At 34.4% G+C, this 14775-nt stretch overlaps 1 protein-coding gene across 1 annotated transcript; it reads right to left on the reverse strand.

The window, feature by feature from the left end:
- Positions 1 to 568: 568 nt before the first annotated feature.
- On the reverse strand, positions 569 to 14021 carry LOC142355666 (anoctamin-7-like; the record flags this gene model as incomplete). Its single annotated transcript, XM_075407746.1, has 4 exons — positions 569 to 825; positions 5059 to 5211; positions 12854 to 13002; positions 13863 to 14021. Coding segments are annotated over 4 exons (718 nt in total), but the record flags the coding sequence as incomplete, so codon positions are not given.
- Between the last annotated feature and the right edge of the window lie 754 nt (positions 14022 to 14775).

The following is a 14775-nucleotide window of genomic DNA, read 5'->3' on the forward strand; positions in this document are numbered from 1 at the left end:
AACTGCAATCGAGCACTTGAGCAGTGAAAAAAAGGGATCGGATCATCGAATGCTTGTTTGCTTCGGTTTCTTAAGTACTTAACCAAAAGAGGTAATGGTATATATGGTTTACTAACATCAGAAAAATTGCTCTCAAATGACAGGTGGCGCAATTTAATTCAGGGCTTTAGCCTCGATATATATTTCTTTATGGGTGCTAAAATATGAACCGACGGCGGGTTTCGAACCCCAACCTACTCAGAACGCCTACGTCTCTTCGACGGAGGTATTTACCATTCGGCTATCAGGGCCTTGTTATCGGCTGTCTTACAATCGGTTTTGTTTGAACAACAAACTTTATTTCGGAGTGAGAGCAATTGAAATCACTCGAAAATCAAGAAGTGCGGAAAAAATCATTTGGGAAGCCAAAGATTATTCTAGAAGAAATGCGCAAAACGGTCAAGCGCAAAACTTGCATAATAAGACACACACGTTTACAATAATTTTTTCTCATTCGAAAGCAATTAACAAGAGTAGAAAAGTATAGTTTCAATCATGCTGCTCGATTTGAAATTTCAATTAAGCTTACCCATTTCCAGATATTCCTCAAAGAGCCCCTCGTTTTCAGGCAACATGTAATCCTCCTCCAGTCTCGAACACTTCAAGTTGGGGCCTGGATTGCCAGGTGGTGCAGCACCTCCGGAAGCACTGGTTCCTGTCCCGTTGTTCCCTGAGGTGCCTCCTGAAGCTGCAGTGCTATTGTTCAACATGCTTTGAGGTGCGTGGTGTGAAGAACTGTTCCTCCATCGCATTTTCATCCACTTGTTCCACCATTTTTTCAACATGCTGAAAAGCAGAATCCCAGGTTGAGGTCCAGACCCAAATTTTCTTCTGATCAGGCTTTCCAAAACAAAATTACCCCTGATCAGATTTTGCAGAGCAATATTATCTCTGATCAGACTTTCCAGACTAAGAGAGTCTCTGATCAGACTTTCCAGACTATGAGAGTCTCTGATCAGACCATCTCCAGACCTTGGTCAGACTCAATTCCAGACCAATTTTTTTCAGACCCCACTTGTGGGGGAGGAACTATACACTCAAATGATTTTTTTGTTCAGACAATTTTCGCTGATGGATATATTCATCGCAGAAATATGAGTGGTATCTTTAAAAAGCTCGTCCAGCGTAAAGTTAGGAATTAAAAAGATTTTTTTTGAATTTTGTTTTTACGAGGAGTTATCGAGGTTTAAAAATTTGTGTGAACACAGGAAAATTGGCAAGATTTTGTTCACTTTTAGCTGAAATTTCGTTCACATTAAAATTTTTTCTATTAAAAAAAATCAATTCAAGACTACTTTCCACGCTACTGAATGAAACATTTTTTAACTCCTAATAGACGCAAGGCAACAAAATGCTAGTTTTGGTCTCATGGGTAAGTTTAATATAAAAAATAAAACTCAAATTCTCTTTGAAAGCCGTTTTTTTAGGAATTTTTTTGCTTTTTTCGTTTTTTAAAATCACTTATAGACTAATCGCTTTCCATATCAAGATTTCGCTAATGACGAACCTCACTTACAGTTAAATTAATCCCAACGAGAAAAAAATCGTTTTCGAGGGATCGCACCTGTTTTCTTTTGGCTTCTTCTCTGACTTTTCGTAATTTTCCCGGAAATTTTGATTTTCTTTGTGCTTTATCTAAATTTAACTAAGTCCTATAGCATAGACTTGTTGATCCGACGCCATTTGTGGGGGAGGAACTATATACTCAAATGGGTTTTATTTATTCAGAGAATTTTCGCCGATCGATATATTCATCGTAGAGAAATGTGAGTGGTATCGTTAAAAACTGGTCCGGCGTAGAGTAAGGAATCAAAAAGATTTTTTTTTAAATTTCGTTATTACCGAGGACAAATCGAGGTTTAAATTTTTGTGTGAACACAGGAATTTTGGCATGATTTTGTTCACTTTTACCTGAATTTTCGTTCAAATTAGGATTTTATCTATAAAAATTTTAATTCAAGACTACTAAATGAAACGTTTTTTAACTCCTAATAGACGAAAGACAACAAAAATGCTAATTCTGGTCTCATGGGTAAGATTACTATAAAAAAATCAAATTCTATTTGAAAGCTGTTTTTTTAAGAAAATTTGCGGCTTTTTTCGTTTTTTAAAGTCACTTATAGACTAATCACTTTCCATATCAAGATTCCGCTAATGGTGAACCTCACTTACAGTTAAATTGATCCCAATGAACAAAAAATTCGTTTTCGAGGGATCGCACCTGTTTTCTTTTGGCTTCTACTCTGAATTTTCGTAATTTTTCTGGAAAATTTGATTTTCTTTGTGTTTAACTAAATTTAACTAAGTCCTATAGCATAGACTTGTTGATCCGACGCCACTTGTGGGGGAGGAACTTTATAAACTCAATTGGCTTTTTTGTTCAGACAGATTTCTTCGATCGATATATTCATCGTAGAGAAATGTGAGTGTTATCATTAAAAACTGGTCCGGCGTAAAGTTAGGAAATAAAAAGATTTTTTTTGAATTTCGTTTTAACCGAGGAGTTATTGAGGTTTAAAGTTTTGTGTGAACACAGGAAAAATGGCAAGATTTTGTCCACTTTTAGCTGAAATTTCATCCAAATTAATATTTTTTCTATTAAAAAAATCAATTCAAGACTACTTTTCACGCTACTGAATGAAACATTTTTAAACTCCTAACAGACGAAAAGCGACAAAATGCTAGTTTTGGTCTCATGGTTAAGTTTAATATGAAAAATAAAACACAAATTCTATTTGAAAGCTGTTTTTTAAGAATTTTTTTGCTGTTTTCGTTTTTTAAAATCACTTATAGACTAATCGCTTTCCATATCAAGATTTCGCTAATGACGAACCTCACTTACAGTTAAATTAATCCCAGAGAACAAAAAATTCGTTTTCGAGGGATCGCACTTGTTTTCTGTTGGCTTCTACTATCACTTTTCCTAACTTTTAATGAAATTTTGATTTTAAAAGTGCAGTAGGCTCCTTAATGAGCATTAAGTGAATCTATCTAGTGCTGTGAGTGGACAGCTAATGGCTGTTAAGACAATAAAAATAATTGCTCGAATTTTTTAAAACATTAACCGATCTTAAACCTATTTTTTGAACTCTATGTCATTTTCAGAAATGACAAGACTTCCTTATTTTCTACTTCAAACAAAATTAATCTGGATATTGACCTCTAACTATTGGTTTTATGACTTTGATGCCAAGAGTTTTCATTTTATTTTAATTTTTCTCGTTTTTTTGGTTCCTTTTGAAATCTTATAACAATCAAACGTTCAATGGATCAAAGAAAAAGATTTCAGAGAAAAGCTTATGGTTTAAAGGGCTTAGACAATTTCTTCTCGCACTTATCTAATGAATTTTTGGTTTTGCCTCTATTTGTTGTTGTTTTCAAAACCATAAGACTTATTGTGATGTCTTATAGATGGCTTATGAATAACCAACATCATAGTTTTCCCAGCGAAGCAAAACTTAACCTTTTTATTGGTTTCCTTTGAAAGCTATTGAAATTAATGGCGTTGATATTACGTGTTTTTCGTAAAAATTTCGTGGTTTTGTTAATCATTTTCATTTTCGTTGGATTTTTTGAAGTCATTTTTTTATAAAACAAAGAAGCATCCCATTGCTGTTAGAAAACATTTGAAGATAGAAAGGTTTTAATGAAAAATTTTTGTTTTTAATCACTTCGACACTTTTCTCTCTTACTCTTTTTTTTACTTTGCTATTTTTAACTGTTTTTTATTATTTTTGTAGTCATAAAACGCTCAGGTTTCTCAAAAGCTTCTAATTGAGCATTGAATGAATGAAGTTACTCAATGCAATCAGTTTATAGCTAATGGCCTCAAAGTTTATGATATTATTCGTTTACAATTAGTTTTTAGATTTTTCAGTTTTTGTTGTTCTTTTCTAGAATGATGTTTTTTAGCATATTCGCGTAATAACAGATGCCAATGATTTACAAATAAGGACCGAGTAAACTTATTTAATCGGTAAGTATAATTTTAGTTGAATTAGGATAGATAATAATTGAAATAAAAGAAACAATATTCAGATAAAGCTAATGATTTTAATGGCTTCAATAAATTGTGTCTTCGCAATTTGTTGTTGTTTTTTAGTTTTTCAACAACTTTAGTTCGTTTCTATGGCATAGTATAAACAAATACAGGTCCTATTTGTTCCTTAAGCACTTTTTTATAACTTTTTCAAGAATTATTTTGTTAAAAGCTACGGGTTCTTCAGACGTATGAAGTTATAAAACGTTTTTAAAAATGTTGATTGATTTTTGAATTTTGCCGCATTATTTCTTTTTGTCGACTTGTTACCTAGTCCCATTAAGGAAAAATCCCATCAGCTGTGTAGATAAGAAAGTAAAGTTTGCAGCTAAAGTTTTATCTGATTGCATTTTGAAGTTGTTACAAGGTGGTTCTAAATTTTTTGCCGTGAAATCTTTGTTTTTGCTGATTTTGCTGTTTGTTTCCTTTTCTCGTAGTCTTTTTAATGGCAAATCTCGTGAGCGCTTTAATGAGGCATGGCATTATTTAATTCATTTATTAGTTTGGGTGTGTAACGATTTCTTTAAACTCAAACATAAATTTTTGATTACAAGTGCAAAAAGTGACTTGTTCATACTTCTGAATCAGTAATGATATGAGACTTGTAATAAGACTTGCCCAATACCCCAGAACTGAAATTTACTTGGCGTTAGGTGCAAGCAAAAGATTTTTGTCAAAAAATCATTCCATCGTGTGAATGATGCGGAGTACAATTTTACTTTTTCTCGGTGAGAAGGAGATTAACAAGATGGTGCTTCACCAAAATAGGGTTTAAACAGTTACCACAAATAGTTTGCGAATGAAAAATTGATTAATAGACTTACGCAAAAAACGCGTTATTTGACCAAGCGTGCTCCACCATATAGTAATAAAAAATACTCTGGCCTTGAGTTTTCGTTTTTTGATAAAGCTGTCCTGTCCTAAGTTATCCTTACCCCCCCCCCCACCCCTGGGTTATCCGAAATATATCTATTACTAACGGAAGTCCAATCTCCATCGTGTTGTTGATGATCTGTTTTCCGACCATGATGACAGCCAGTTGAGTTGCCATCTCCATCAGACAGTCTCCATTCGGACAGTCCTCCAGTCGGATGTCAAAGATGCGTCCGTAATGACCAGGGTACCCCGTGAACCTGTACTCAACAATCACATCAAGAAAAGAAACATAGAACTGCCCTAATTGACCATTGTTGTTCATCGTGCAAGATTTCACAGAATTATGCACCATTAGCCATCATTGAAACTTTTTGAGTCATCATAGCCATCAAACTGAGCTTATCATTACCTGGTCAAAGCCAGAAAAGGCAAATTTCGTCATAGGCAGACATTTTGTCACTGTATTCGTGGATTAATGCAACACATTTGAACAGCTTCCCTAAAACTTTCTTGCCTGATTTTTATTTGGAATTACTTGAGACCGAATTCAAAGATTCAATCATTCTTGTGAACAATGCTATGGGTAATTGCAGAGCCAGTAATTGTCTTCTAAACCACAATTTGTATTGAGAGTGGCATTTCTGAAATTAATCAACATTTAGGTTTTCTCTCACTTTGAACTAATTGAAAATATTTTAGTTATTAGATACCGCTTGGAAATTAGTTTCTTATAGCTAGGCAAAGAGTAACAAAATCGAGTAATATCGAATTTCATCAGTAATTTCTAATTATTTAGACTGGCTATACGCACGAGGCTCTGGGAAATATCTTGACCTTGCTAAGAAAATACTTTTACGTATTTTTGGAAAATTCTCGCGTCAATTGTATTTGGTTAATTTCAATGCTTGTTTTGGAAATTGATAGCTGGAATCACTATAAGCTAGTCTAGACAGACGTTCGATAGTGTTTGCGGTCAATGACCTTTACAAGTTTAAACAAAGCTGAGAAAAACAAACCGCAGACTAGACATAGTTGTCTAGACAGCTTAACCTAATCAGAGCTCTAACTTCTTCCTAGTCTGTTCACATTTCTGAACAACAGTCTAGACACAGATTACGTAACCTATCTGCACAACATTCAATTGGTGTGAAATAGTCTGAACAGTTCATATAATTCTGTCTAGACAATGACTTAGATCGGAATGAAACACAGACAATCGAAACGAGACAAGACAGAAAATATGGATGTTTTAGGTTATTGAACGTGTGAACATTGTCTAGACGTCTGGGACCAGCCTAGTTAAGCACTAGAGATTATATAAACAACCACTTAAGTAAAAGAGTACAAAACTTCAACCAGTTTTGAGCAAAATCTGAACCAAATTGCGCTTTTAACCAGATTTGAGAGCAAGTTATGAATAATCCTGGACCGAGCACGAGTTTTTATCATCACTGAGTTATATAGAACCTCTCATTCTGTATTTTAGAGTGCCCAGTTTTCTGATCAGGTCCAAAATTTAAAATGATTATATTTAAAATCTAAGAGAAAATCATATCCTCTAATTTTGGACTGTGTCGCATGAAAAAAAAAATACAGAGATCGAACTTCAAAGAAAAAATTCTCATTGTGAAAAAAATTGGACTAAAAAACTGGGAATAAAAAATTCTTAATTTTTAATGCAGTCAGGAACTGTAACGATAAGATTTTTGCTGTTATGTTAAGAGTTAACCCAATTGAAATGCTACAAGAAGGATAAAAAAAGGATGGTCATCGGTTGAAAACAGATTAAAGATTAACTTCTACCTGCGACGGCCCTATCAGAATTCATTGAGGACAGGATGCATTGATCACAGATGAAATGAAGAGCGTAATAAAAACCATTATGCACGATAAGTGCGTAATTTTTTCAAATAAACGTGAAAATTGCATTTTTTCCGAGCAAAAATTTGATATCGTTAAAAATTGTGTCTTATCTTTTCCATCTATGATCGTTTCGAATGAAAACTAAATTTTTGTCTGTTTCCTTTTATGTCAAAGCATACCCGGACTGAACTGGAAGTGAATATCCATACTGGGCCAGTCCAAATGCAAGTGTACAAGCAAATATCAGTACTGCGCACGTCTAAAAACAAGTCTGCAAGACTGATAAGTCTTTGCCGAGACTTGGATTACAGTTGCAAGTTGATTCCCAAGTCAAAACCAACTTCTCAAAAAAATTCGAGTGAAAATTTCGAATTCCGAAAATTTTTGTAACCTGCCACAATTTTTGCATTAATTTTTATGCAATTTCTCGGAGCGCGTGACAACTGATGCCAGCTGATAGCAAATGCCACAGGATGACCCGGGAAAGGTCAAATGGGGCCACATAGGACCGTTTTCAGGCTTTTCGGAGCCGTTTGGAGCCAAATTTTAGCCGAAAATCAGCAAGTCGAGCATTTTTGACGTATTTTCGGCCATTTTTGACGTTTTTTTGGCCATTTCCCACGTTTTTTCGGCTATTTTTGACGTTTTCTAGACGTGCAAAGTCTTGGCGGAGACGCATCTAGACATGCCAAGTCTTGGCCAAGACTTGCATTTAGAATTGCACGTCTTGGCCACGAATTGCATTTAGACGTGCACGTCTCGGCCAAGAATTGCATGTAGAGTTGCACGTCTTGGCTAAGACTTGTATTTATATTGACAAGTGTAAAAAGTGACATGATCATAGCTCTGAATCAGATATACTGATATAAGACTTGCAATTTGACGTGCCCTGTACTAATATTGACTTAACGTTCAGTCCGGGTAATCCAAGTTGCACTCAATAGTTGAAAAACATTTGAAAGTAATGCCATCAAAAAACGATGAAAACTATAGTTTTTATTGCTTTTGAAGGCATAGTCATATAAATAAACAATAATATTTTTCCTATGGTAAAATTTCTCATATTTCTTATAAAATTTATGAGTAAACGATAAAATCTATAAACGCGAAAACTATTTAAACGATAAAAACAATGCGCTGAAAAACAAATGTCAAACTAATCCGTTTTCGAAAAGATAAAGCAATTGCTCTACGCCAACTGCATAATTTTCTGAAATAAATGGAAATTTTATGGCGTTTCCGGGTAATTATGTAAACTAGCTTCTGGTTGCCTTCAATTTGAAGAATAATAGCAAAAAACTCTGTATTTCTCAAGATCTTCTGAGCCTCAAAACTTTTGCAGAAAAGTGTAGTCTAGGGGAAGAGAAATACCCTCGCGGTGTTACTTCACTTGGCTAGAAAAAATTGACTGGCGGAACAAAATTTAACTAGAATCGGAAGAACCAACTAATAAATTAGTTTAAGACCATAAACAACAAAACGACTCGTGCAATTTTGAGAGCAATTTTCCGCAAGGCTGATTGATAATAAGAGGTAAAATATATCGGAAAACCCTTAAAAATACATAGTGCGTTCTCTAATTTGAGCTTACATTACTTTCCGGCATATCTCATTTATAATTTCTCTAAGGATTATAACCAATTCTAACTTCAAATTGAAAAGGCTATGTTTTTTATCGGAAAATCTGTACAAGAAAAAAAAACGAATGCTTTGGAAATACCTATTGAAAAAATAGTTAGAGAAAAAGGAATAATAAAAAGAGAAGTATAAAAACAAGAAATGTAATGTGTTTCCGTTACCATAATGTCTGAATTCAAATGCTTGGCTTGGGACGTTCTATTGTATATAACTGAGCACTGGACGTGGAAAAAAAATTGGAAAACAAAAATCACCATCATCGAAAGTAAAAAAAACAGATAATTCCACTGGACAATGAATTTGGTGAGGCATGTTAATTGAGCCATACACTGAAATCCTAACAATCGAATGTTTTCCTCATCCTAAATTGAACGCAAGCTATTGTGAAGAAAAATAATTGATTAGATACCAAAAATTACAACAAAAAAGTGAAAAACATTGAAATTGTTAAAGTTTTTTGAAAAACAAAAATTGACAAACAAAAAGTGTCCGAGTCATTTCTCACTTTTGTGAATTCGACATCTTTTTAATAAGCTCAAGCATTTGACCAGATCTATAAAAGGAGTCGCCGCCCTAAAAAATATTTCAAAAGGATAACCGCAACTAAGCTGCTCTAAGGTTATAGCTTCGAGGGTACAAAAACTAATGTGGACATGTGAAGCGGCTTAACAGGATGTATCAGAGTATCGGGGGTAAAAATGATCAAAATCAGAAATAACAAAGTATAGCGCCGAGTTATCTTTCTGTTTGAAAAAAACTGGTAAACAGTGGACCAAAATTTCAAATGAAGAGTCAAACTAATTAGTTAACCATTTTTTTCAACTATTGATCGGCAAAATCAATAAAAAATAGTATGAAATTTAAAAAAATATCAAGATTAATATCAAAATTAGGTCAAAACGAAAAAACAATTTAGTCAAAATTCGACAAAAGTTACGCAAAAAATGAGCAGTGTTGTTGGGTTGTTTTTCAAAATTTTTAAAAAATATTGTCCATGAAATTTACGGAAGAAAAAACGACCGTTTTTTTTACATTTTGGCACGAAAAGAGGAACATCAAAGTAAAAGGCATCGCATTTTCCGCCAGTTCTAACCAAATTTTGGAAAAAAAGGCCCACACAAAGCTTTTATTTTTAAAAACTCTCGACATTTTATCATTACTCTATATACTTTCCCCTACCTAACTCCAAGTACGTTTCAGTACTGGGCCAGTATAAATGCAATTTCTCATCATTACTGAATCATAAACTGATTCATGTCACTATTTTGACTTGTCAGATTTGCGTTCAGTCTGATTTTACAATGGTCAGACTTGGGCTTAGTGTGAAAATGTAGGGGTCTTTCCCATTATAGCCCCCATTATGGTATATTTACCATGAATGGGGGGGGGGCTATAGGTTATCTGCCCGCTAAGCTGGGGTGGGGGGGTATAATGCGAATGACGCAAATATAGTTGAGTACGCGGATGGAACCAACGATCTCTCGCTCCGTAGACGTTTGTCCTCCTAACTGCGCCATTCGGACTGTTGAAAGTTTCACCTTTGCGGCGTTAATATACGCTTGAAAGAAGCGAATTTCAAGCAAGAAAGCGAGCAAAATATAGTACATGGGAGACTTGCATTTACAATTGCCCAGTACTGATTTACACTTGGAGTTCGGTACGGGATAGTACCATAACTCATTTTCTGATGGCAAAACGCATGTTGACGTGCTAACGTTGACAAACCAATACAAACGCAATCAACAGCAATCTAAAAAGAGGGCGCAAACAATCCAAATCATCAAAATGGTATTGGAGCTCATTTTTTTCTACCAGTCATCTGAAATGAACGTCCAGAACCACCTTTTCCTTAAAAGGTAGCTACAATCATAAAAGGTTTGATGTAAACGGCAACCAAATGGTCATCAACGAAATAATCAATGATCATTTCCTGCGAATGACGATCAAATAGCGACGGGCTTTGAAAACAAATGACAATCACTTCCGCCAGTTTTTGAAGAGTATCCTCAAAAACAGGTGTGATCAGCTGCATCTAAGCTGTTCTTCACACCCCAGGTCAATGGGCATTAAAAATTTACGCCCCTGCTTTTCAAATGATAATAGCAACCAGCAAACTATCAGTATTCAGAATTTATTAAAGAAGGTGGTACAAATTACCAATATAAATCCGAAAAATTGGGAAAAAAATTAAAAAGCTAAATGATCAAAATTTCAAGAATGTGTTTCAATAGACAATTACAAGGTTTTAGAACTTATTTCTACTAGTAAAATAAGGACCACGCAATTCATATGTTCATAAAGTGATTCATAGAACAAAATTTGGTAAACCCAACTTTTTTTGTTATGGTTATATAATTTTAACTTAAATTTCACTGAAAGAGAAAGAATTTGTAAAATTGAACACGCTCCTCTATTTCAAAACTAATGCCAAATTTGCAAACAATTGCACTTTTTTGCTCGAAAATTTGTAAATATTTGTTAACGATCTCGTCACATGGTCAAAATTTGCAAATTTCTTTATAAAGAATTGCAATTTTGACTTTAAGTTTAAACTAGGATCTATAAGAAAGTTGTTTTTTTTACAATTCAAAGAATTTGAATTGTATTGGGGCGCTGTCATTTTTACGACTCGAAGAGGAGTATTGGTTTTCTCTCGGTTTTTTTTACAGGAAGTAGATTTGTTCACGCGGCATTTTGACCTAAAAGCGAAAGTGAGAAAAACCGTCTAGGTGAACAGATTTTCGCTAAGCGAGAGAAGTTTTTTGATCATGCGCTGCGTTTAACGAATGACTTTTTGACTTTGAAAAGTAGTTCTTGACTGAACTGCACATATAGATGACCGTTTTTAGCCGTTTTTTTCGTCTAAGTGGCCCAATTTTTTTTGCTTCTAATTTGGTTTCCAATAGAAATAAATTTTATTCGATACTATATAGAAATTTCAACCTCGGAAATTGATACCACAGTGTTTTGCAGAGAGTGAAAATGCGTTTCAATTTGAAAATTTGCACATAATTCTTGATTTTTATGTTAATTTTTGGCTTTTTATATTAATTTATTCATTTTTGAACCTTTTAACCGTCTTTTTGTCAAAAATCAGTTAATATGACAACTTCTCTTTGATAAATCTTATACTCAACGCCTCTTTCTAACTCTATGTAATTTTGTTTCATAAAATTGTACATATGCTAATCCAATTTTGGTAGTTTTTTCCGATTTTCGTCAACTTTTCGTTTGTCTTTTGGTTGTAATTGCTAGAAATAGTTTTTCTTGTGCAACATGAGGGACTTCTTTTTCGCGTCAATAAAAATTCAATCTTTTTTGGCGTTAAGTTTTGAAAAAACAGTTAAAACTTTTTCATAAATGCAGTATTAACTTAAAAGTATTAACTTAAAAGTTCTTAAAAGGATTTCCGGCCTCGGTATTAATTAAAACGATTTTTGCCTTTGAATTTTCAGCTGCTTATGTGGTTTTTATGATCAATTTTATTTTTGATTTAGTATGAAATCATGTTTTCTAGCTTATGTACAAGAAAACAGGTGTGTGTTGTTTTTTGTCTTAATCGCAGTGATTAGAAGTGTAATTATAGGTGTTTTCTGATTCTTAAATTTGAGCTTTCCATTTCAAAAGATTTAACTTAGTTTCTGAGATTATTATCTGCCGTTTGCTTTCGCGACCTTCTTCAGATTAGAAACATGAATAATTTGAGGGCTATTGATAACCTTGTCAGCTTTTTCAGACTATCAGGTTTTTGACCACCATAATTATTTTGGATTTTATAACGTTACCAACCGTTTTCAATAATATAAAATTTTGCTGCATTTTGTTTCTCTTGTTGACAGTGGTTTAAGTTTCACCAATTTTCAGAGCAGACCTGGAGAGGTAGTGAGTTAATGGTTTAATACAAAAGGTAGTGGCTGCCGTTGCAATTACGGTTTTGTTTCAGAAGTTCTGACGCTTCGAGTCGCTTCCGGAATTTTTAAGGCTATGTTTTTTTAAGATCTGTTCACACTTTTTCATGAGTTTTGAAGTCAAATTGGAGTAGTGATTTTGGTCACGCCGAAACAAGAAGTGGAGCGAAAAAGCGAGTGGTTTTGCGGCGTAAAATTTTTTCGCTCTAAATTTAAAGTAGAGTGAGAAAACGGTGTTTGAACAAAAAATTCGCTTTCTCGCTAGTGGTTTTTTGTTTACATGCGGCAATTTCACTTTGATTTTTACTGTTTTTTCGATTTTTTGGATCGGATTTTTTAATGGTTTTCCCAATCCATTCATAGTCCGTTTTAGATCTAGTTTTCTGTTTATTCAAAGAAAATTCTTTGAACTGTACGTCAGGACTTGTCCTGCTATGTTTTTTTTTTTTTTTTGGGGGGGGGGGGGTGGGGGTGCTGGGATAGTACTAACTTTCCCTTGAAGAATGCGATGTAAATGATGGAAGAGTAGTAGTTGATGAACTGGAAGACGAAAACTTTGAAGGTCAAATTGTTGTCGTACTCCTCCTGTGTACGGTGCATTTCCCAGTCGTTAAACTTCTCAGCCACATACTCGTACACCTACGCACAAAAGCAAGAAAGTCAACCCCGGTTGACCTCATAATTCAAAAAGTTATAAAATTACAACTTCATGAAAAATTGCAGACATAAAAATTTCCCCGAATGGAAGTGTTAAAAAATAAATTTTCTATACGAATCTGAGGACCTATTCTGTTTTGCGCCCCCCCCCAGTGTTTTTTTGAACCCCCAGTTACAAATTCTATGTTGTTATATAGCACGTTACTATGTAAGAAAATAGCACGTGCGTCTGGGGGTCATAAAAATTTAAGCTCACTAAGCTGGGGGTGGGGGGGGGGGGGGGGGGGCTTTGAAACAGAATAGATCCGAATCCAATAAAGCGCTGAAAGAACTTCCATATATTTCTTATAACTGCCTTTCATAAAAAAAATTTGTCGTAAAAATTTCTTACAAAAAACTGCAGTTTTACCTATATTTTAATTTTTTTTTATTTATGAAGTGAATGTTCTATATTATGAAAGTATGCTAAGATTAGAACTTTTTTGTCAACACAGAAAGTTAATGAGTTGTACATCACTGATTTCGAGTTAATTCCAAATTTGCTACTTTTAATATTCGAGGCGCTTTTCTTGTTATAGAAACCAGTTTACAGAATCTTAAATCCCCCCACCCCCAACTACACCCCCCCCCCAGCATCAGCATCACCACTACCCTGACATTCTAACCCCGCTTAACCAGGTCATAGGTAATCCAGTATCAATCCCGTTATCAATCAGGCACCAGGGTTAAAATGTAATATAAGGCTGTAGTAAGGGGAAAGTGCTTAAGAAAATTTTTAAGATCGGAGGTGGGGGGGGGGGGGTGGTTGCTCATTGGCATAGTCTGTGAAGAGAGGAATTCACCTGTGCAGATAGCATGATGAGGATGACTTGTATGGCTGCCCCTGTGGCACTGGCTATGAGGGAGGCCTGGCTCCTGAATAAGGCATTGTTCAGCAGAGGAATCACAATCAGACTCCGGTAGATCACCACTCCAATCACAAATATTATCACCACCATTATCTAAATAACACAAACACAAATTAATACTATAGTCTGTCCCAAAAAAATTGGAATAATCGAACGTTTGAAAAACGAAAAAATACACATGCAACTGAGCATGCAATTTTATTTGAAGTTAACATGTAAATTAATCTGGGTTAAATATCCACAGGCCTTCAAATATTAAAAAAAAACTAATCACAACATCAGTATTATTACCATAGTCTTAAAATTGTGGCTGTTCGTTTTCATAGGTAAAAATAGGATGGAGACGCCCCTATTTGTCTGTTAACTGGTATTTTATTGTGCTGATCGAGCAAAAACTTGGTTAAAACATTTCTTAAATATATTTTACCGTTTAGAGTTCTCACTGGAGAGGGAAACTTGTTCAAATTTTAACGTTTTTCAATATCAAAGGCTTGTGAATTCACTTTGTTTTCCCTCTCTTTTTATATTAATTTGATTTGTTCTATTGTTTCGTCCAGTTTTTAAGCGACTACTAAACATTTTGAAAAATTTCGGCTATTCCGCATCGTTTGATATCTGTTTGAAACTTCGATAAGTTGACTTTCGAGAGAAACAACTCGGCTGGCAAGATGCGATCTTTAAAAAGATCAGTGGAGTGATCAAGCTTTTAATCAAAAATGACAAACTTTTATTACAGTTGATTTGCTTATCTATGCGGTTTACCTTTTTTTAAAGAATTTGAAGGAATATTCCACAGAAAGAAAGATGAGAGAGAACAATTTATTTGAAAAGATCAAGGCTTGCTTTT

This window comes from Convolutriloba macropyga, unplaced genomic scaffold, assembly GCF_964194025.1.
Source record: "Convolutriloba macropyga unplaced genomic scaffold, txConMacr16.3 SCAFFOLD_2653, whole genome shotgun sequence".
NCBI lineage: Eukaryota > Metazoa > Xenacoelomorpha > Acoela > Convolutidae > Convolutriloba > Convolutriloba macropyga.